The sequence below is a fragment of the Balaenoptera ricei genome, chromosome 20 (assembly GCF_028023285.1).
Source record: "Balaenoptera ricei isolate mBalRic1 chromosome 20, mBalRic1.hap2, whole genome shotgun sequence".
NCBI classification, from domain to species: Eukaryota; Metazoa; Chordata; class Mammalia; order Artiodactyla; family Balaenopteridae; genus Balaenoptera; species Balaenoptera ricei.
This window is the reverse complement of record NC_082658.1, coordinates 46,484,405-46,508,356: the sequence shown is the minus strand read 5'-3', so window position 1 is coordinate 46,508,356 and position 23,952 is coordinate 46,484,405. Positions and strand designations below refer to the sequence as shown.

At 53.5% G+C, this 23,952-nt stretch overlaps 1 protein-coding gene across 2 annotated transcripts in view; it reads left to right on the top strand.

Moving 5' to 3' along the window:
* Window positions 1–23,952, top strand: part of RAB11FIP4 (RAB11 family interacting protein 4) — a 120,892-nt gene that overhangs the window by 59,053 nt on the left and 37,887 nt on the right. The window contains exon 1 of one of the 2 annotated variants that reach the window (XM_059906486.1): window positions 19,021–19,301. The exons of the other annotated variant lie outside the window; for it this stretch is intronic. Coding sequence (XP_059762469.1) covers window positions 19,272–19,301 — 30 coding nt within the window. The 5' untranslated portion in view covers window positions 19,021–19,271. Of the gene's footprint in view, window positions 1–19,020; window positions 19,302–23,952 lie in introns of those variants that run through there. 2 annotated transcript variants of the gene reach the window in all.

Below are 23,952 nucleotides of genomic sequence, written 5' to 3'. Positions count from 1 at the left end.
TTGGCCACGGTTGGTGGCACTCTCCCCCCCGTGTGGGCCCACTCAGGACAGTGCAGCTGTCACTGTCATGGTTATTTTATTTTTATTCCTCCCTCTGGGAGCCCAGAATCAAAAGGAAACGTTAGCGCTGCAGCCTCGTTACGGAGAGTAGAGAAACGGGGTGGGGTGGGCGAGTTTGGATCTTCTCAGCCAGGGCCCCATAGGCTCAGAACTGCAGCATTTCAGAGCGCAGAGCCCATGGAGACTGTCTGGTGCGATGCTTTCATCTCGCAGCAGATGGGGAAACAGACCACACGGGGTCCTGGACTTCCCCAGCGGTGAGTTGGGGCCAGGCTGGAACATGGTTCTCCTGGCTCTGGGGTCTGAGGTCTTTCCCCTGCCACCTAGGACTGCTGCAGCCAGGGAGGAATTAAGGGTAGTTCTCCAGAGACCTCACCCCTCAGCCAGTGTTTCCACGTGAAATGCAGATCCCTGGGCCCTGGTGCCTGACTCGGGAGCTGGGGTGGACCCGGGGATCTGCATCCTCAGCAAGCTCATCTGACCAAAGTTTGGAAACATTGCTGTGGACTCTCCCCATTGGGCCGAAAGCCCCAGCCCTGTGCTCTGCGCCTCTCCTGCATCAAAATCCCAGCCCCTGACTCATCTGCTTTCACTGAAAGCACCACTTATGAGGCACACCTGACAACAGTAGGTCCCAGGTGAAGGGGACAGAGGCAGGATCCTGTCATGGATAAGCACATGCACCCTGGACCCAGGCAGCCTGGGATCGTATCCCGCATCTGCCACTTCTAGTTGTGGGTCCTCGACATGTTTCTTCACCAGCTGGTGCCTTTGTTTCCTCATCTGTAGGTTGAGGAAGCAAGGCTTCCTTCCTGAGGTGTTGTGGGGATTTGATGCGTTAATACAAATGAAGTGCTTCGGTTAGTATCTGGCACATAGTAAGGTCTATAGAAATGTCCACTATGATTATGCACATTTTACAGGCTGAGAAAATTATGCTGAGAGGTTAAGAGACTGACCTAAGGTCACACAGCCACCAAGCAGCAAAACTGGTTGGGCTTCAACCCTTGTCCCACATAGTCCCTGCCTGGGAGTCTACAGCCTTCCCAGCCCTGCCTGCCAACTGCAGCTCTGCTGGTGGATTACGGATTGGCCTCCAATTGCTCACTCACACACTCTGGGTTAGGACGGATTATCAATTCCTTTAGCCAGGAAGGCAGAGTCTCTGGAAACCAAGTAGCCGTACAGAGCCACCTTTGTCCCAGAAGTCCCTCACAGGGACAGGGGCTTCTGGGGACGCGACCACCCTCAATCTCGAAAGCTCAATTTTTGTTATGGCAATGCCCATCTGTACTCAGAGTTTATTTTCAATTTCTGGAAGAAATTGCACTTAAAACCTCTGCATTTTGGTCTAAGAGAATGTTTTCAAACATCAGCTCTCCTGGTCCTTGTGCCACTTCCTTGTCTGGGAAAGAAAGTAAAGTCCAGGTGTCCTTAAAAGAACCTCTGCCTCAAGCTTTCTGGTGTTTGGAAAGTGGTTTCTTCCCAGCGTTCCCCTTCCCCACTGCCACCCTCAAACCTTCTCTGACTTAGTTCTCGTCTGAGTGGTTCTGATGGAATTGGGAAGTTTGGTCCAGCATCCGGCTGGTGCCCACCTTCAGAAATGGCTCTGCAGTACCTCTCTGGTTGCCCTGAGGACTCAGGAACTGAGCAAGGCCATTCAAGCCTTTGGAGGGCCTGGCCTCGGGCCTGGCAGGCAATGGGACCCTCTCTTTCCACCACCCACCCCTCTCCCTCTCAGTGGCCAGGGGAAAGGCAGCTCCATTACCACTCTTTTTCTCTTCTTTCATCCCTGCTGTGATAGAATCTGCCCTGAGCGGTCAGTGCCCGGCCAGCTCTCAGGGCCCATTCTAATGAAGGTAACTGAATGCCCGGGCAGCTGAAACCGGCCCTTTGCAAAACAGCCAGGGGAGGCCTGCCCTTGAGGGCAGAATGTGCCAGCTCTTGTTTGCCTTAGCCTGGCATTAGAGACGGGCTGGGCCCTGCCGTGTGGATGGAGGGGCCCAGAAAAGGGAAGGGGACAGAGAGCAGGTTTATTTGGGGTGAGCTGGGCTGGTTCATTGCAGTTTGCTCTCAGTGCTTTGAGGAGTTGCAAAAGCAAACAGTAGATTTGGGTCACAAGGGGGTGGGTGGAGAAGGAGATGGTAGGATTAATAAGGATTCTGCCGCCAAGTGCTGGGGCTCAGGGCTCTGGGCTCTGGACTTGGGACCCTTCTGATCAGAGTTTCTGCTTCCCTCCTTCCTTCCGTCTCTCCCTCCCTCCGCTCAGAACCCACAGCTGCGAAGCTGCCCTTGGGCAGACACATGTCACCACTGTCCAGGGCTCCGTTTCCTAGACTCGAGAAGCCTGCAGCAGAGTGGAAGGGCTTGGGAGGCAGGCCTGCATCCAAATCCTGGCTCTGAATGTCCTTGGGCAGGTCACTTAATTGTTTTGAGCCTCAGTTTTCTCATCTGTGAAATGGGAAGAGTAGTGCCTCTGCTCTGGAGCATCCAGATTTTGTGGGGCCTGAAGCTCTTACAATGTGTGGAGTCATCCCTTAAGGTGAAGGATCTTGTTGTAGCTTACTTTTGCACATTTTACAAAGCACATGACCATCCGAACACACTGGCAGGGCCCCTCCGGAGCACATAAGTGTCCTAGATGTTTGTTTCATTAGCTTCACGTGTACACATCTACCTGGTAGGACTATGAAGGATCAAATGAGCTAATATGTGTGGAACTCCTAGAACAGTGCCTGGCCCAGAGTAAGGCCCTCGTAAGTGTTTTTTTGTGTTTTTTCTTTAATTAATTAATTTATTTTTATCTGCATCGGGTCTTAGTTGCGGCATGCGGGATCTTTCATTGCGGCGTGCGGGCTCTTCGTTGCAGCAAGCAGGCTTCTCTCTAGTTGTGGCGCACGGGCTCCAGGGCACATGGGCTCTGTAGTTCGCAGCACACAGGCTCTCTCGTTGAGGTGCACGAGCTCAGTAGTTGTGGCACACAGGCTTAGTTGCCCCATGGCATGTGGAATCTTTGTTCCCCAACCAGGGATCAAACCCACATCCCCTGCATTGGAAGGCGGATTCTTTACCACTGGACCACCAGGGAAGTCCCCCTCGTTAGTGTTAACTTTTAGTCTTATTACCTCTCAGGGTTGTCGTGAACATTAGGTGTGTACAGTGTTATGCTTGCGGCACCATGCTCGGTGCTGGCAGATGTGTTCATTCACTAGCTCACCTAATAGTTAGTGCACACGATGGGCCGGGTCCGTGTTGAGGTCTGGGGTCAAATGGTCCCTCCTGGCGCTTTCAGTCTGGAAGAGGTAACCAGGCCATCAGTTAATTACACAAATACGCAGTTCCAAATGGAATGGTGATGGTGTGAGAAGGTGAAGATGTGCTAGGTGATCTCTAGGGGAGAGAAAATGAAATCATTTGACTTGGGATATAAGGAAAGGCCTTTCTTGATACATTAAATGAAGGAAAGGATTCTTATTACTTTAATTTCTGCATGTCCATCATGAAGGCAGCCTGGCACAGTGACCAGCTCCAACTAGAAGCTAAACAAATGTTATCTTGTTTGATCCCCTAGACAACTCTGAGATGAGAGAATGGAGACCAGGTGGGAGAGGTGGTCTTACCTGAGCTGACGTATGTACTCAATGGTAGAGCTGGGATTCAAACCTCCACCCAACTGCCTTCCTGCTCTTTCAGCTACACCACATGGCTGACACAAACGCACAGATGCCCTTGTAGGCTCATGTGACCTCATGACGTTCTCAGAGGTCACACCACCACTACTTCCAAAGTGGCTGTGAGCTCCCTGAGGTATCAGACTGCAAGAGCAGTCAGTCTCCCAGACTTGGAAAGCGCTCCTGGTGTCCTCAGGCACCTGCATCGTGAGTGTAGCTCCGCAGGCCCAGCTCCGATGGCCATAGACGCCAGCCCTGTCCTGGCTTTCTGGTCTACCCACTTGGTGCACTTATTCCTGCAGGGGCCATTGATGCTCTTTTACTTGTTACCTTGGAGGCCTGGAGGTGCTCACAGCATGAGGTACAAGATGCACTCAAACCATAAGACAGAGGTCAGAGTTCAAAAAACAAGTAGGGAAGCAGGAGGAGCCCAAGTATTGGGCCCAGAAAACCACAGTGGGGGAATAAGCTTCTTCCTGGGTTTGACAGGCGTGGCAGAAGGGGGGATAGGTGAAACATAGCGCCCATGATCCAATGGAGGGAAGCAGGTAGGCAGGCGCGGGGCAGGATGGGGCCAACACTCCTTAAGCACCTACAATGTGCCACCCGCTCTGCTAGGTGCTAGAAACCTGTTATTGAGAGATCCTCTTAGCAATCTTGGGTAGGTACTTTTATCTCCATTTCTCAGATATGAACACTAAGGCTCAGAGTGTCAGATGAGCTTATAAAGACTCATCCCTGAACCTGACAGGAGTTTATGGAGAGGGTCATGATTGAGGAGACAATGGGCCACACAGTAGATGGAGTTTTCTATGGAAATATTATTTTATTTTATTTTATTTTTTTATAAATTTATTTATTTATTTTTGGCTGTGTTGGGTCTTCGTTGCTTCTCACGGGCTTTCTCTAGTTGCAGCGAGAAGGGGCTACTCTTCTTTGCAGTGCGCGGGCTTCTCATTGCAGTGGCTTGTCTTGTTGCGGAACATGGACTCCAGGTGCGCGGACTTCAGTAGTTGTGGTACTTGGGCTCAGTCGTTATGGCTCACAGGCTCTAGAGCGCAGGCTCAGTAGTTGTGATGCACTGGCTTAGTTGCTCTGCGGCATGTGGGATCTTCCCAGACCAGGGCTCGAACCCATGTCCCCTGCATTGGCAGGCGGACTCTTAACCACTGCGCCACCAGGGAACTCTGGAAATATTATTTTTGTAACCAACATTATTGTTTTTAAATACAGAAACGTGTCATATTTCTATTAGCCCTCATTAAAAGCTGAAGCAAATGTGTTAAAATTATGTGTGACCGAAGTATGTCTGTGGGAGACGAGACTTTTTAAAAAGTGTCCAGGGTTGTAATATTTGTGCACGAAACTCAATGCCAGGGTAGTAATGACAAGAGCACTCATATTGAGGTCGTGGGAAGCAAGCGCTTTAGAGACCTTACCGCGTGAAACAGATACAGTTTTATTCCCATTTTACAGCTAGTGGGACTGAGGCTCCGCTGTTAAACAGGTTGCCTGAGGTCGCCCAGCTGGGAAGTGGTGGATTTGGGACTCACAGTCAGGTCTGTTGGAGAGGAGAGAGGCAGCCGTGTCCTAGTCCTGCCCTGAGCGGGCTCTGACAGGAGCTGAGGAGCTGATGGGCCGAGCTGAGGTCTGGGCGACAGGGTGGTGTTGACAGAAGCAGCGACCGAGCTCTTGGTGCCAGGTGTGAAGATGAGAGTTGCCACCCTGTTACCGTCCAGCTGGTCGGCCCCTCGCCTGGCACCTGAGATGGCAGGCAGTGCGCCCTGCTGGCTGGGTCCAGACTTGTGTCCGAAAGCAGTTGACCCTGCCAGGTGGTGGGGCTACTTGGCTTAAGCCCTCAAATGCTGAGTCACAAAGCAGGAAAGAGTCCACTCACTGGAGGTCAAGTCCCCAGACCTTGGCTGAGAGCTGCCCTGGGGTGGGCTGCTGGAGAGACAACCCAGTCCGTCCTGGAGGAGCTCAGCCTACGAGGATGTAAAGAACCGCAGGGATGCGTGCTCCAGCTGTACCCCAGGAGGGGGCAGCTGATTCTGCCCTAGGGGGGCGGGGGGCAAGCACAGGGCACTGGCTGCACCAAGCTGGGCTTTGAAGGCTGAGTCCTGGTAATCATCCCAAGAGCTTCCCTGACACCCCCACTGTGTGCGTCCAACAGTCTGCACCTCCAGACCTCCCACCCACCCCAGATGGGTCCCGCTTCCTGACAAGGCTCAGCCATGCACTCATTCCACAGCTGTGTGTGGGGCACCGGAGATCCAGCTGGTCCCTCCCTCCAAGAGCTTTATTCTAAGGGGTGAAGGCAAGACCATACCCAGGAACATTGTCAGTAATGTAAATGCAGACAAAGAGAAGTGCTTTGAGGGGACTTCCCTGGTGGTCCAGTGGGTAGGACTTCGCGCTCCCAATGCAGGGGGCCCGGGTTCCATCCCTGGCCGGGGAACTAGATCCCACATGCATGCCGCAACTGAGTTCGCATGCTGCATCTGGGAAGCCTGCATGCCGCAGCGAGGATCCCACGTGCCACAGCTAGGACCCGGCGCAGCCTAAATAAATACAAATTTTTTTAAAAAGAGAGAGAGAAATGCTTCGAAGACATTACAGAGAGTGAAGGGGAGGGAGTGATGGGGGGGTGGTCGTCTCTAGAGGTGACTAGAGACGTAAGGGATGGAGGCAGGTGAAGCTGGGGTGGGGCAAAAAGCAGGGAAGTGTAAAGGTCCTGAGGCAGGAAAGAGCTTGGTTGGTTTGAGAGCTGGCAAGAAGGCCACCGTGGCCGGTGATGGAGAAGGTGGATCGGGGCAGAGGCGCCTGAGAGGAAGGGGCCGGGCGGGGCGGGGTGGGGGAGTATAGGGTTTGTTCTGGGTGTCGTGGAGGCCAGGTGAAGGGTTTCCCTTGGGAAGTGACAAGACCTACTTGGTGTTTTAAAGAGATCCTTGTGTGTGTGGGGGGGGGGGTGTCAAGACAGCGCTGGCATCAAGGTGGCCAGTGAGGTGGCTGTGCATTCGTCCAGGGAAGAGGTGGTGGCAGCTTGGCCACCGAGGACGGTGCCAGGCAGGTGGGTTGGGTGGTGAGAGGAAGTGAGCTTGGCTGATGTTGGGGGGAGGAAGGAGTCTTTAAGGACCAGCCTGCGGTTCTCGCCTGGGCTCCTGGGTGGATGCCGGTGCCCTGTGCTGAGCTGGGCTGCGGGGTTGGGGTGGGGGGGGCGGGGGGCAGGGAGGGGGATTGAGGGAGGCAGCGGGCTCGGAGGGAAATTCAGCAGTTGGTGTGGACACGTTACTTGAGACGCCCACTGGAGGGTGAGTTGAAGATGTTCACATGCAGTGATGATCCCCTTTAGGTCAGAGCCCCTCCCTCGTTCTCCCATTGGCCGGGAGCGCCGGCCGCAGCAGGCCCTCCCCAGGCTGCGGCAGAGGCCCAAGATTACAGACCCTTCCTGGGGGCGTCCTGCATCCCACGACTGGTCCATGTGGGGATGCGAGGGTTTTGGCCCCTTGCCTTTTTGGGGGGACAACTCTGAAGGGCCATCCCAGCGCCAGAGCACCTGTGGGGTCGTCTGAGACCTCATTAACAACCGCATTGCTGTTCACCTCTCCTTCTGCCCCATCCTGCTTCCCTCGTGCCCTTGCTGGGTTGATCCCTAACTCGCTCCTCAGTAAACTTCCTCCACGGACGGTTGGATACAATAGTTGGGACCTCAGGGGAGAGGTCCAGGCTGGACATAAACCTTTGGGAGCCCTAGGAAAAAGAGAAATCACTCCTGGGGAAGAAACCAGGAGGGCAGGCATCCTAGAAGCCAGGCTGAAAAAGTGAGGGGGACAGGTCCACTGGGTCAAGGGCTGCGGTGAGGTGAGGACCCATGTGGCTCTGGTTTATTTATTTCCACCCTGTGGGGTTTAGGGAGGGATTTTCAAAGCCAGGGCATAATCTGGTATGGAGATGAACTAGTGGAGAAAGGGACATTGGTGATGCAGAGCGGCTGGGGGTGAGGTGGCTGTGGGGACAGAGAACCTTCAAGGGGGCGGGGCCCAGGATCTGAGGAGCAGGGTCCATCTGTGAACCACCTACTGCAGCGGACAGAAGGCATTAAGGCACGTGCACAGGTGAGTGTGCAGACCTGTGGAGGGGACAGGAGGCGGGTCTCTTCTGGTCGCTTCTATTAAGCACAGTGTCAGCTGCGTGTGAGCAGTGGGGAAGCAGTGCTGGATGGAAAGGAGGAGAACCGACTTAGCCTGAGGGCTCCCAACCAGCAAACCGTAAAGGTGTGATTGGAACCCAGCCGGAAATTAACTTAAAAAGCCTGGGCTCTGGGCTTCCCTAGCTGGAGAAAGCACAAGGAACAGCAAAGGTGTCAGTTACCTGGTCAGCAGGTAATAGAGGTAGCAGCAATACAGACAGGTATGGAGCTATCGCGGTGCTAAGTATTCTTCTGAATCGCCGTCAGATGCATTGTCTACTGTGCCACTGGCCTACATCTGTAAGTGTCCTTCACGAGTTATTTCATTTAACCCCCAGCTCCCACCCTGTCCCTCAGTCACCCTGTAACACAGATACAGTTGATCCTCAGTTTTTGCAGATTCCATACTTGCAAATTTGCTTACTTGCTAAGATGTATTTGTAACCCCCAAATTAATACTCACAGCGTTTTCGTGCCCATTTGCAGATGTGCTCAGAGATGAAAATTTGAGTCGCCCGAGGTCGAACAAGATGTGACTCTACTTTTTAGCTCATTCTGTAAACAAGTGTCCCTTTAACAGTCTTTTTAGTGCCATGTTTTTGCATTTTTGTGGGGTTTTTTTTGGGGGGGGGTGGATTTCGCTGTTTAAAATGCCTCCCAAATGTAGTCCTGAAGTACCGTCTAGTGTTCCCAAGTGCAGGGAGGCTACGATGTACCTTATGGAGAAAATACGTGTTAGGTAAGCTTTGTTTAAGCATGAATTATAATGCTTTCGGCCGTGAGTTCAACGTTAATGAATCAACAACGTCTAATAACGTGTGTCTTTCAACAAACACGCATAAAACAAAGTTATGTATTGATTGGTTGACGAAAATGTTGTGATCAGAGGCTGGCAGGAATTGACTTGAACGCCAGCTATGGGAAGCGGAGCTGGAGCTGGAGCCTGGCTGGCCGGGCGCTCGAGCACTTCCCGGCCATGAATGTGGCCTTGTGGTCCAGTGAGACAGCAGGGGGCCCGGCCTGGAAGAAAGGTTTCTTTTCCAGGGCAGCCCCTCCCTCCCCTGCGCTGGCCTCCTCTGGGCTCGGCCTCACCAGTGTCTGTACCTGAACACAGCGGCTCCTTCAGTCCGCCTGGCTGCAGCCACTGAGCCCCGCCAGGTTGCGGTTTTCCCCTAAGTGGGAGAAACACTGGCTCAGTGTCCTGGGCCCAGGGCCTTGGCTTTCCCGTTGCCGAGCCCGGCCCCGGGAGGGAAGGCACAAACGAGGCGTGTGTGCCTGAGAGGGAGGCCAGCTCCGGCCTCCAGATGAGCCCAACCCGCCAGTTTATTCAGGGGCAGCCTGGCCCTCCGCAGCCCCCTTCACTCACGGCCTCGCATCGTGAAGAGCCCACAGCCCTACTTTTGTCATTTATGGGGCGGCTTGTTTGCTGTGGGTTTGGGGTGTTTTTCTCCTCTCCAGATAATGTAGGAGACAATTGTGGGGAACAGTGATTTCCAAGTGGAATTACAAGCCCTTCAGGATAAGGTCCTTCCGACCTGGAAAAAGACGTAAGGTTGTGTGCATCCACTCCCAGCCTTTTCTAAACGTTTTTCTCCTCTCGGGAGCCGGCTGAATTCCTGAGATGAACGCCCTCCGCCCTGGAGCATCCCTGGTGCGGGTCCTCAGTGCCGGCTGAGAGCAGGGACGCAGGGAGAGCTCACAGGACTGTGAGGAGGGGCCGTGACCGTGGAGAGGGGGGCTCAGAGGGCCTCGGGGCCCCACCCCGCCGGAGAACAGATGAGGGCAGGCGGTGGGCAGGCTGCGGCCCGGATCAGCTCTGGGGAGGGTTGCGGTGACCCGACAGAGAGCGCAGCCTGGCCGCCGAGCTGTAAAACCCAGAGAGGAGCCTGGGCTTGCGTTCGGGGCTCATTTTAAACAGCCTCCCCACTCCTGTGGGGAGTGGAAGGAGCTGGTACAGAATCCCACAACCCTCCCTGAGCCTTTGTGTACAGAAACTGCCGCTCAGGGACACGGCTGTCACAGCAGCCAAGGCAGCGTTTAGACCCCAGCCTCTCAAGTGCGGGGCCTCTCTGATGACTCACACACCCAGCACACAAGTGTGTGCACATGTGCTGGTGCCTGGCAGGGCACCCTCGCCCCTCTTAGCGCACAGCCCTGGGTGTCCAGTGGTGCTGGCAGGAGGGGGGAGGGTGGCGCTCTGTATCCCCTTCTTATATTTCCAGGTGGCTGGCCTGTGGTTTCTGCTCAGTGAATGTTGTTTGAATAAATGAATAAACGAGTGAATGGATGAATGAATGGCCTTGGTTCCACTGTGGTTGCTTTGGGGAAGTTATTTTACAAATCTGAGCCTCCCTTTTTTTGGTGCATCAGTCTCTGGGATCAGCTCCCTGGGTCTGAAGCCTGGCTCTCCACTTATTGGCTTTACATCTTTGAGTAACCTCTTTGAGCCTTAGTTTCCCCATCTGTAAAATGGGGATAATACCTGCCTCATAGGGTTGTTGTGAAAGTTAAATGAGTTAATGTCATGTGAAGCACTTAGAACAGAACCTCATGCATAGTAAGTGTTCTGTAGGTGTTTGCTATTCATATCTTTAAAATGAAGATAATAACATCATGTTGTTGTGTGTGTGTGTGTGAGTGTGAGTGTATGTTGGGAGCCTGGTGCATTGTTTTCCCAAGTGTGTTCCTTACAGCACCGAGTCCTTTTGTTGTTAGAAGTTAAATGAGAAGAGATCCTGTCCAAAGCTGGACAGCCTTAAGAAACCCCCAGGTTCAAACAAAGCGAGGAAGGTCTCTCTCCTGCTCATGTGCTCTGTGACGTCTCCAAGGGGGAACCAAGAGTTTCGCCTGCTGATTCGACCACAGAGCCCATTTTTGCTTTCACAGTGGGATGGGGGCTCCACAAAATACGTTTTTGGAAGCAATAAATATTTCTTTTTTTTAAATTTTATTTTATTATTTTTTTATACAGCAGGTTCTTATTAGTTATCCATTTTATACATATTAGTGTATACATGTCAAACCCACTCTCCCAATTCATCCGACCACCACCATCACCCCCGCCCCGCTTTCCCCCCTTGGTGTCCATACGTTTGTTCTCTACATCTGTGTCTCTATTTCTGCCTTGCAAACAGGTTCATCTGTACCATTTTTCTAGATTCCACATATATGAGTTAATATACGATGTTTGTTTTTCTCTTTCTGACTTACTTCACTCTGTATGACAGTCTCTAGGTCCAACCACGTCTCTACAAATGACCCAATTTTGTTCCTTTTTATGACTAAGTAATATTCCATTGTATATATGGAATTGCATACAGTACAGTAGGGAGCCTGACAGGAGGCCAATCCCGACAATACATTGTGTTCCTCACAGTAGCAGAATTTATGTTTGAGGCATGGAGATCATGAAGCCAAGGAGTCATTTATTCTCAGCGAAGGAGAGGGGAAGACTTCACATTGGCAGTTCACACCTGAGTGGGGTTTTGAAGGATGAATAGGAGTTTGCCTAATGGACAGAGGAGGCAAAATGTTTGATACTCAAACAGCATCCCCAGTCTACTCTCAACCACCGCCCCTTTCTGGGGTCAGTGTGGACCCTTCTGCCATTAGTAAGCTTTGTGACTGTAAGTCATTTCTTCTCTCCAGGCGTCAGTTTTCCATTTGTAAAATGGGATCCCTTCCAGCTTTAATGTGCTGTGATTTCATGTCTATATCGGCCTAGATGATATTAATTTCTAAAGAGTTCCCATATTTTCAAAACACTTTCCAAACGTCTTTGACATTCTTTTAATCCACAGCCCAGCCTTACAAAGTTAGTTGTACTCTCTCCATTTGACTGAAGATGAAAGTAAGGCTTGGTGAGCTAAAGTGACTTGCCCTTTGCCTATAAGTGGCAGAGCCAAGCCTCTAATCCAGGTCCTCTGACTCTGAGTTTGGGGTTCCACACGACCTCTAACTCAACTCATAGGCCTAAAATCCATCTGTGTGTTGCACATAAATGATCCTTGATGGATCACTGGCCTTGCACAGGCCCTGTGTCTGATGTTACTGCTGACAAAGGGGGAAGAGGAGGAGTGGAGACCATTGTGCGCAGAGGATGCCAGGCCCCACCTAAAGAAATAGCTTAAGGGAAAGAGGTAAGCAGGGTGCCCTGTGAGGGGTGGAAGGCAGGACCTTGAGGACTGATTGTCAAGGGAAAGCTGTTTTAGCCAGACAGCAGGGTAAAGTCCAGGACAACAGGCAGGGGCTCAGCTGCTCTTTCCAAAGCAAAAATCGGTGCCTAAATCCAGGGTGAAAATAATCCCCTGCCCCCAAAGTCTTTCTGTCCTCCTTCTGTTTCCTTCATAGCACTTGTCATGGACATCGTCCATTCATTTATTTGTTCATTGTCTGACTTCCCCCACTAGAAAGCAAGGGCCACAAGAACTGAGATTTCTATTGATTACAGCTATATCCCCAGCTGGAACAGGGTCTGACCCATAGAAGATCGTGATTAAATATGTGTGCATGAATGAATTAATGAACGATGCTTTCCCCTGCGATCGCTCCAACTCCTGATGTAGTCAGCAAGCCTTTGGCAAAGTATTCAATTGTTCCCAAACTTCGCTGCATTGCAGTCACCTGGGGATCTTTAAAAACGGCTGACGGGGGTGGGGTGGGGTGAGATGGGGTGAGATGGGGTGGGGTGAGGTGGGGTGGGGTGAGGTGGGGTGAGATGGGGTGGGGTGAGGTGGGGTGGGGTGAGGTGGGGTGAGATGGGGTGGGGTGAGATGGGGTGGGGTGGGGTGAGATGGGGTGGGGTGGGGTGGGGTGGGGTGAGATGGGGTGGGGTGAGGTGGGGTGAGATGGGGTGGGGTGGGGTGAGGTGGGGTGGGGTGGGGTGGGGTGAGGTGGGGTGGGGTGGGGTGGGGTGAGGTGGGGTGGGGTGAGATGGGGTGGGGTGGAACTTCCCTGGAGGTCCAGTGGTTAAGACTCTACACTTCCACTGCAGAGGGTGCGGGTTCGATCCCTGGTCGGGGAACCAAGATCCCACATGCCGCGTGGCACGGCCAAAAAAACAAAAACAAAAACGGCTAATGCCTGCCTCCCACCCCAGCCGTTTGGATTCAGTTGCTCTTGGTGTGACCTGGGCATTGACTTTTTTACTCTCCCCAAGTGAGGCTAGTGTGCAGTGTAATTTTGGAACTGTGGCCTTACTGTCGACTCCTAACATCAGAGATGTGGGCTGCCAGGTCTGGGAGGTGGTAGGGAGGTTGGGGGGAGGCATTTGAAACAGAGGAGACTTGTTTATGCTCTCAAGGGTCTGCAGTCACCTGATGTTACCGAGAGTACAGGAAAGGGAAGTTTTCCCTCCTTGCCCTCTCCCGATGCAAGTCAAAGAAGACCTTGTTCCATTTCCTCCTCACCTGCCACCATCTCCTCTTAGATGATTGGATGAGTCAGAGGAAACGCAGGTTCTCTCACCATTTTCCCCTCTTATTGGGTTTGTGTAAGAAAACCCATTGTTTACATCTGCACAGGTTGACAAAAATAGAGCTCAGCCTTTCTGAACACTCAGCCGAGGTCTCGAGTCAGTAAGACCCGGTCCTGCCCCGTCTGCACAGTGTCCAGCCGGACTTCACACAGGACCCCAGCCCCCAGGGCAGACTGCTGAAGGCAGCCTGGCCAAAGGACAGCCACCAACCCCGAGGCGTTTGCCAGTGGAAGGGGGCTTATGTTTCTGGGGCTCACACCTGGTCCAATATCTGCTCCTGGGAGAGCGTGTGGCTGTAGGATGAGAAGTAATGTGCTGTCCAAACCACAGCTTTCCAGAGGAAGGGATGGTCCCAGATGCCTCCTCTTCCCTACGCAGTGCAGACCCCCTGGACAGGCCCCTGCTGGAGCGGAAGGGCTCTGGGATTCAGAGCCCTGTTTGTTGGAAGTGGGAGATTGGGAACGACTGGGAGTCGTTGAGGTTAAGGGGCGTCTCTAATCCCAGCATCCCACCTACTGCCTTAGTACCTGTTTCTCTTTCTGAAGCCACTGCTGAAGTCATCAGAGGTTGAACTTGTCCCCTGGGTTAGAAAGCTGAGACTTTTAACAGCTGGGGCTGATGCTTTCTGACTCCAGAGTCAAGGGACCTCTGAAGAGGAGGTTGGAGAAAACAAGTGTTTGTGGCAAAGTCTGAGCAGGCTACGTGGAGGGTTTTTCCACACAAAGAGCAGCAGCTGGTGATATTGTGTTTGGACAGAAATAAGGTCCAGTGTGTGACCAGGTGTGACCGATGTTGACAGTCCTGGTTGATAACTGATGTTTGTCTTGCAGAGCACTAGACAGAGTCTTGAGTCCCAGCTCTAATCCCGGCTCTGCCACGAACTGTGAGGAGAGAAGCCATTTCCCACCTCTGGGCTTGTTTCCCTGTTTGGTAAATGAGTGGTTTCACTAGACTAGTGATTTGAAACACCTTTTAAGCCATGGAACTCTTTGTTCATGTGAAATTTCATGCGGAAGTCTACATGTAAAGCAGATAGAAGTGGAGCTGTTCCTGTTGCTTATCTAGAGCACACCCCCAACCCCACTTTTGCAAGGTCTCCACAGAACTGTGAGGGTTCCAAGGAACCCAGCTTGAGAACCACCGGACCTGATGCTTTCCCCCCCAGCTCTGGGGTTATTTGTGTTGCTGTTTTCTGTTTGTTCATTTGGCTAATGTTGGTTGGCATCAGTTGTTTGGCTAATGTTAACACTGGGTAATGCTCAGAGAGTTCTTTCCTGTTACAATGATGCCCTTTATGCTTAGCCTGGCCTTCCATATGGCCCCAAACATGTACAAAACGTGGCCTCTTTACACCCTCTGATGTTGAGCTAACTCCTGCGTGGTGACAGCAGAAGGAAAGAAGACATACGTAGATAGCCGTGGTACAGAGAGAATTTACTAATCTCTTCCCTCACCTGGATCACCCAGATGACCATGTGTTTTCCACCCCCATAAGTTTCTGGAGGATCATTAACTCCTGCTTGTCAGTGTTCTATTGGCTTTTCTCTGGCTTTGGCATTCAGCGTCATGGGAGTATTCTTGCATCAACAATGGCAGAATCAGTTTCCTGACATAAAGAGAATTAATCAGAGTGACTTGCAGTCTAAAAATTACTCTTGGGTACATTCCCTGGGAGACGGTTTCTGATTTTAATGAGATTGTTCTTTCTCTTGAAAAGACAAGTCAGACCCCTTAGGAGACTCACAGCGCCAGGCAAGTACTGTGAGGGAGTAACCTCCCTGCCACTCCCCACCCCCAGCCTGTCTGACCCCATCAGTAGGAAGGAGAGGGTCCGGCACTGGCAGTCAGGAGCCTGAGTTTCAGTCCCTGCTTATCTGGTATCTCACTGTGTGGCTTTGGACAAATTCCCAGCCTTCTCTGAGCCACTGTCTTACCATCCATAGCATGGGGGAAGAGTACTTTTGATACTTACCCAGAGAGTCTTCCTAGCTTAACATGGTTAGAATCTATGACATCTAAAACACAGCTATGCTAAGGGACCAGAGTAGCTAACTCAAGACCCTCCTTGTCCCAGCCTCGTAGGTGGGGCTGTCTCAGAGGCAGAACTATATTGCTTAATAACTGTCTCTCAGGCCCCGCTTGATCAGATGACACTGAGTCCTCCATGTGCCCTAGTCTGGGCTGGAGCCCTTAGTTCCCACATTCCATTTCAGAAACAGTAGTTCCCCACACCCCCTCCCCCCCACCCCAAAACTATCACTGCTTCCCTGAACACTATGGAAGACGACAGGGCCTCTCCAGAAAGTCAATGTCCTAAGTTCTCCTGAGAATTCTAATCCTCCTGAGGTTCTAATCCTCCCCCTAGTTCCTCGCCAGCCTCTTGCCATATGGTAATTGATAATGACTACTGTTTATTGATCACCTGCTATGAGCCAGGCCCTGTTCTAAGTATTTTATGGGTCCTGATTATTTTCATCTTCACACCAATCCTAAAATATGTATCACTATTATCTCCCACTTACAGATGAGGAAACTGAGACACTGGGAATTAAACCTGTCTAGGGTCATCCAGCTACAATGTGGTAAAGCCAAGAAATGACCCTCAGTTCTGGCTCCAGAGCTCTTGCACCTAATCACTGGGTCAGACTGGGGCTCAATCATGCCACTGCGAGTAACTAGCAGCTGGTATTTATTGAGTGCTTGCAGCTCAGGAGGCATTATAATAGCTACTTTTTTTTTTTTTTTTTTTTTTCACACACACACACACACTGTATTTTATTTTTACAAGAGATAAATCGACTGACACCAAGCATTGTACATGGATGACCACAACAAAAGCAACAATGATTGCAATTACCAAACATGAAACACACTCATACTATGTCATAGTATTGACATTCAGTCCAGTAATCCTCCACTGTAACAGCTCCTTTACTTTGCAGTGAAAATTGATTTGTATATTCTTTGCCTCTGAGTCCTTGTGGAATTTTTTTTTTTTTTTAAATTCAGACAGAAAGTCACAAAAATTATACTCATCCTCATCAGTTCACTCAGTCCCATGTAATTAATTTTTTTTTTTTCATCTTGATCTTTTGTTAGCACTTTTATGAGTTCATCAGTTTTTCATTAGAGTTCTGAAAACGCTTATTCATTCAGTTCAGCAGTACAGTCCGTTACCAGAAACCTGTACTTGTCAGAGTCTTTTCCATGTATTTCTTGAAGATGAAACCCTTTTATAGGAACATATTTGCAAAATCATCAGAGTACACCCAGAACTGTCTGTAAATGAGAAAAGACTTAAAAATGACCATGGTTAAAGATTTGATGACAGTTCATAATAATGCAGTTGATATAATAGCTACTTTTGTTTTTGTTTTGTTTTGTTTTTGGCTGCATGGCATATGGATCTTAGTTCCCTGACCAGGGATTGAACCCGTGCCTGCTACACTGGCAGCGCGGAGTCTTAACCACTGGACCGCCAGGGAAGTCCCCTAGGCACTTATTTTATCATTCCATTTACACCTCACAACTGGAAGAGGAAAGGTCTTGTTTCCATTTTCTAAAGTTGGAAAACTGAGGCTCTGAAACATTACATGACTTCCCCATGGCAAATTGTGGAACTGGCAGCCTTCAACTCAGCGTGTCCAATGCTAATGCCTTGTGACACTCCTCTCTGTCATGCTACTTTTCAGGACAAATACCTGGAGATGCTCCGCACCCCACCAGTTTTGGGAAAAATAAAGAGGGACCACTAGCAGCCCCCCTTCCATGGAGCTCGGGACCATGTCCATCACGCTCCCCCCCGGTGGGGGTAGGGAAGCCAGGTCTGACTCTCCACTGACCTTCTCTGGGAGAAAGCCAATGATCACCTTAGGTTTCTGCTTCTCTTCCCCAGTTCTGCGTGACCCTGTCCTGTGACCTGCTTTCTGGAGCCCCACACTACTTAGGGGCAACATGAGACACAGAAGGGTAAAGGGGAAACCGAGATAGAAACCCTGAATTCAGCCCCACCCTAAAACCTCACCTAAGGCAGCTGAGCTAAGGCCTCAGGTTGGAGCTGGGAAGGCAGAAAGAGCAGGCCCAGGGTGCATGGGCTCATTCACACACCACACCTTTGATGAATGCCTAAGATCAAGTGTACCCACTGGGCCAGGGTGCCAAACAACCCATGAGGTAGACTGTGCCATTCCCATTTTACAGATGAAGACACTGAGTCTGAGACGTTATATAACTTGTCCTAAGACTGACAGCTGGCAAATAGGATTCAAACCCAGGTCTGTCCGATTCCAAAGCCAGTGCTCTTTCTGGTACGCCACAGTGCTTCTGCGTGTTTAGGGACTGTGGGGGTGGACACAAACTAGGGTGAGAAACAGTCTGTGGCCTCCGCACGTAGACCTCTGAACTGCAGGGCATAAGCAGGGAGGAGAGGGCCAGCTGTGATGGAGTTTCCACCTCACCCACACTACCCCAGCCTCCCCCCGACATGTAGCCCTTGCCAGGAGGCCCCCTTCTGGCTAATGCTGTCCCTTTTGGAGAGTCCCCAGCAGGTCTGGGAACCCCAGTGGGATGTTTTGCCTCAGAGACAGGCCCTGGTAAACAGAAAGGTAGCTGGGAATTTATTTGCAAGGGAGATACTGGGGAGAAGGAAGTTGAGAGCAAAGAGCCAGAGACAAGGGTGCTGAAAAGCTCTGTGTGTGTGTGTGTGTGTGTGTGTGTGTGTGTGAATTGGTGTTGTACCAAAGGGCCCTGCCCATACCAAAATGCCACCTTGTTGGTCAGTGAGGACTCAGGAACGTCAAAGGTGGCTTCATACGGGCCTGAACCAGACAATTAGGAAGATAAATCCGCTCCCCACCCTCCGCCAGTTACACAATACAACGTCAAGTCAAAGGGAAACCACACGTGCAAAATTTGCTGGTTTACAGGTTTCCTTCTTTTAATCCGGAGCATAATGAAGAGTTATGAGGGGGCACATTTTGGACTTAAATTATATTTACTAGAATCCAACAGAAGGAGTCCGTTCCTTCTTTTGTTTTTTAGTTCTTGTTGCCACTTGGTTCTTTGTATTCCCGTACTGGTTATAAAGACAGTTTTGACTTTACACGAAAAGATTGAGAAAGTTGTGGGTGGGGTTCAGGATGAGAATCAATTTAGGAGTCACCAGACTCAGGCTGCTGGTGGTGGCGGGCTGTTGGCAGCTCTTCGTTCGCGTCCGCAAATGTGAACCAGGAAGCGGGGACAGCAAACAGAGTAGCCTGCAACGGGCAGCGGCGACCAAAGCGCCCGCCCGAGAGGCGCTTTAATTTACAAACTCCGTCTCCCGTAATCCCAAGGTCCGGGCCGCCCAAATCCCAGCGGCAGTAACCTTGCTGCGCGGGCTCGACAGGGCCCTGGCGAGCTCCACCTCCGGAGGCACCCCCTGGGGCCCGGGGAGGGGTGCAGTGGCCTGGGTCCGCCCCGGGGCCACGCGGCCAATGGTTGGCGCCGCCCCAGCCACCTGCCCCTACCTTAGGGGGCGGGGTTACCTGGGCCCCGCCCCCCGCGGCTCGGATTCCCAGGCCGCGCTTCCTCCTCCTCTAGCCCCGCCCCCAGCGCGAGGCCCCGCCCCTTCGAACCCTGAGCCCGGGCGCCTCGTGATGTCACGGCAGCTTTGATACAAAGAGCCCTTCGGCCCACGCGGGTCTCCCGGCAACGGGCGCGGGTGGGGGCGGGGCCGGCGCCTTCAACTGGTGCCGAACCGGGCAAGCAGCCGCGGCTCCGACCGGACTGTTTCTGCGCCCTCCGCTTGGCCGGCGGCATCCCCGTCGGCCCCGCCGACCCGCGCCCGCCCACTTCTCGCCCTTCGGCAGCACACCGACCCGCGGTCGGACTGTGGATGCGCACCCCGCCGGCCCCTGGGGGCCAGGTAAGCGGCGGCCGGGAGGCTCGGGGTCGCGGGGCTCCGGCGACACGCACCTGGCCCGGCCCGCGGCCCCGCCACCGGGGAAGTTGCCGGAACGCGGAACTTCGCCCGCCCCGGGAGGGTCCGCCCTGTCGGCCCTGGCCGGGGAGGTCGGGTTACCTGCCCCCGGCTCGCTGGGCCACAGCGGGGAAGTCGCCCCCCCGCCTCCCCCTCCGACCCTCTGCCGGCGCCCAGGTGCGAGGTTGGGCAGCACTAGCCCTGGGGCGCGGGGAGACGAGGCCAATTCTCTCCTCGGCGCCGTTTCAGAAAGTGTTTTTAGGGAGACCTAGTTGGCCGAAAAGGAGGCTCGTTTGCCCGGACGCCTCCCTTGGGACATCCCCCGTCCTCGCGTCCCACCTCGGCTCCCCGCGCGCCTGCCCCTCCGGGACCAGTGTTGCCCCAGCTCCTTTCTCTTGGCCCCGCCGAGTCCCGAAGCGGGCTCTGCACGGGCGAAGATTTCCCGTAGCTTTTGGAGGCTGCACCGTTCCCGGGCTCCCCTCGTTTCCGAGGGTCTCTGCCAGGCAAGAGGGAGGACCAGCCTAGTTCGGGGTTTGGGAACAGGGCCCTGCTCTTTCCCAGCCGAGAGGCTGCGGAGGCCGGAGGTGTGCGCGGCCTCCCAGCTCGTAGCTCTCTGGGCCGCAAGACCCGGCAAGTCCGCCCCGGTAGTAGTTGCTGTTGTCACAGCCGCTTCTCTGCGGACGACAAGCGTCTCTGAGGTCTTGGCGGAGCAGCCTCTGGAGAACCGTGTGTGTGCTGCAGGAACCCTCCCCAGCCCCAGACTTTATTTCTTCTCATCCCTGCACGCTCCAGTGTTCGTCTTTCCACATTTCCCTTTCTTGCTAGCCCTGCTCTCCCACAGATGGCTGGAGGTGACACATCTTTCAGCCCTGAGGGACATGCCAGTATTCCTTGACTGATTGATAGGCCGCCTCCTCAGAGGAGTGTAAGGGGGCCGAGTTCCTGCACTCAGCCTATAGGACTTGGGTGGGAGCCCTCTGGTCTGGTTCCTGTGGATCCACCAAACCTCTGGCCTCCCTACCTGGAGGCGGGTGCTAATCGCAGGGGCTCCTGGGAAGGGGCACCCCCAGGTCCTTTCCCTGGTGAAATGTGGTTACAGTGATTGCCCGGGAGTGGTGGGGGGAGGGTACCAGCTGTGTGTGTCTCAGACCTCTGCAGCAGTAGAGTTCTTTCTCTCTCTCTCTGTAACCATCTAACCCAGTCCTGGTGGAGTCCTTGAGTCACTGCCATTGACTGGGGTCTTGCCACCCACCTGGCACCAGCTTACTCAGATAGACTGGCCCAAACCTTACCCTGCTGGGCTGGCATTCGTGAAATGCTGATTACGTGCCCAAGGGCTATGACATGCAGACACTTCCCTCCCCTCAAGGTGTTTGAAGGCTGGTGGGAGACTGATAAACTGGGTCTAATTGCTCCCTGCCCAACACCGTCTCCCCAGCTCTCAGGCAAAGTTGATGTGGGTTGTCTCTGAGCTCCCCATGACTAGGCATGTGTGTCCTCTGTGGGATTCTTGAGTAGCAGGCAGATGCTTGGGCACATGCTTGCTGGGGAACAGCTTTGTAATTTGGGGACTCCGGCTTTGATGGAGGGGTGGGGTGGATGACTAAGGCGGGCGGGAGATAAGACAGTGCTCTGGGGACGGACAGGACTAACCAGGCCAGGTGAGCAGGCAGGAGGCGAGACCTTTGCCCCAAGGAAGAGAGACTATCTGGAGCCTGTGCGTAGAAAGGACTTTCAGTCTAGCAAGGGCAGGAAGGAGAAGAAATTAGGGTGCCCGGAGCAGCCTGAACTGGGGAGGCACTAGGCTGCAGCTTGAGCGCTTGCTGGTGGGTGTTCTCCTGGCCCCCCACTCTCCTTCCCTGCTGGCCTCTCTTCAGAGCGTTTGGACCCTCCCCAAAGCACACTGGCCCCTTCATGGCCTCTCCTAGCCCCCTCCGCTCCTGGTGGGTCCAGCTACCCTCACACCCAGGGCTGTCTCTTCAGCTGCTTACGGGGGCCCTCACGGCTCTCACCTTTCAGCACCCTCCCCACCCCACATCAGAGTGGCTGGAAACTTCCTTTCCTAGGGTTGCGTTCCCTCCTCTGAGGTGGCCTTTTATGCCAAGGGATGTTTCGCAGCTGATCCTGCTCTAAGGGGCTTCACAGTTTCACTTCACTTTTTATATTTTAGGTGTGGATAGGGAGGAGGCACAGGGGAGCAGGTGGGAGAGGCTCCCAATAAAATAACAGGTGAGCAATTCCTGGAAGGCAGGCACCTCAGGGACTCAGGGCCTTAGGCGGGGGAGGGACAGCCCGGGCAGAGGGAGCCCACCCTCTGGCCCTGTGCCCTGGTCCTGTCCCCCGGCGCAAGGCTTATTGCCTTGGAAGAGGAAGCATCTGTCTGATCTGCCTGCTGTCCGGTGTTGGCAGTGGGCACAGTGCTTTGGCCTTGCTGGGCGTGCAGGATCCCTGGGGTTGGGCTGTGGTCCTCTGTGTCTTGACTCAGCACCTGAGCGTTGATGGCATCAAGTCACTGGCCTCTCGAATGAGGAGGACTGCTCAGGTCTTCCTACTGCCCAGTCCTGCAGCTGGATAATGTGCCCACGGCCAGCCGGGCATGGGACAGGCGTGTGGGTTGGGCACATCCACCTGGCATCCTTCTGGACGTTGTGTGAACGTATCTCCTGGCTGTGGTACACAGTCCCCTCCGTCAGGTGGCTTCCAGGGCACAGATCCTTCCCCATGTCTGTTCACCCAGCCCCCACCAGGCACATTGCCCAGTACAGGCAATTCATTCATTCAGCAATATTTGAGCATCTAATTCGTGTTAGATTCTGTGCTGGGCACTGGAGACACAGCAGTGAACCCAACTGGCAACAATCCCTGCCTTCACGGAGCTCACATGACAGCAGAGGGCAGGCAAGCAGGTAAAACCTGCAGCGTGAGAGACGGCAGGAGAGAATGCGGGGTCCTGGGGAGTGCTGGGCAAGGAGTTGTGTTTTTAAACAGAGTTGGCAGGGCAGTCCTCGCTGAGAAGGTGGCCTCTGACCGAAGAGGCCCAGGCAGGGGAAACAGCAACCGCAAAGGCCCTGAGGTGGGACCGCGGCTGGCGAGGTGCATCCACGGGCCTGCAGGGAGGCCGCTGTGATTGGAGAGTGAGCCAGGGGACGGGACGGAGAGGCCAGGGTGCGCCTGATGCTGCCAGGCAACAGCCGGGATCCCAGGAGGAGAACAGTAGCACAGCTGAGATTAGAAATTCCCGGGCACAGAATGCATTTCAGTGCTCTGTCCTCTTTAGACCCTTGCTGTTGAGGGGTTTGGGCCTGAAGGTGTTCCTTGGGGAGAGGTGCCTGCATGTGGCCATTGCTGCGTGGACTTCCTGCCCTCAGCGCGGGTCGGGTCAGATGAGCCTCTCTGAGTGGATATGGAAACCGTCCTTGCCAGACTGTTGATACGAGCCAAAACCACCGGGGTGCTGTCTGTACAGCTGTCTAAGCAGGCAGATCACGGTCGGGGCTGTCCCCGTCCCCACGGGCCAGTGTTACGGGGGTGCAGCAGGTGCAGCGCTCAAGACCCACAAGGTAGCCGGCAGCCCCCCCGGGTCGGTGCTCTGGCCAGCCACTCCCAGGGCTCTGCTTCCTCGTCCCCTCCTTGGGCTCCCTCTTCACTCCCTCTACTCATGGCCAGGTGGCAGCTCGCTTCTGTGCCCCGGTCTCCTTAGGAGCCCAGCAGAGGTGCTCACGCACCTGATCTGTGTATAGCTGGGGGCCCCAAGTGTGTGTGTGTGTGTGTGTGTGTGGAGTGGAAGGAGAGAATAGGCATCCAGAAATCAGTGCATCCTCCGAGGGGCGCGTGGAGGTCTGAGGAGGTAGCTCGGTGGCCCAGAGCGTGGGACTCCGGGTGACCTCAGCCCAGCTTCGTCTGGCAGGCGGTACGAGCAATACCGACTTTTCTACCCCCTTCTTGACTTCCTTCAAGAAAGGGGAAGTTGCCCGACTCTTGGGCATTTTTGTAATTGATTCAACCTGCTTCATCTTCCCAGACAAGTGGGTTCTTTCCCAGCAATGTAAACACGACTCAAACAAAAACAAAGCTCCGTAGCGGCTATTGTTAATATCTGTGGCTCTGCTTGTGGGTGCTTTTCTCTTGTAAGGGATCCAGAAGAGGAAGGCCTGAACAGAACTGGAGTGTGGGAGAGTGGGTGGGAACCCTCTCACTCTTGAGTCATCTTTTGTCACCCCGACCCTCCTGAGCTCTGCAGGCCTAATTACCATAAAAAGGGGTCTCACGTGTGTCACGTGGCCGGTGCTGTCTGCAGTGGACCCGGGGTAAGAGAGCTGAGAGGGCTCTGCTGTCAGCACCAGACTTCAGTCTCCCTCTTGGGATAGGAGAGACACAGGAGCAAGTTTCTCCTTCCTGCACACCGGTTTTCCTGGGAGAAACGCCTGCCTCAAAACACAGGTGCCTTCATCTCGTGCTCGGTAACCCAAGGCCTGTTTTCTTAAAACAGGAAAAAAGTGTCAGAGCCAGGAAACACCTGGGTCTAGGTCCTGGCCCTGCCGCTTGCTAGTTGTGGGACTTTGGGCAAGCTACCTCGCCTTCCTGAGCCTCAGTTTCC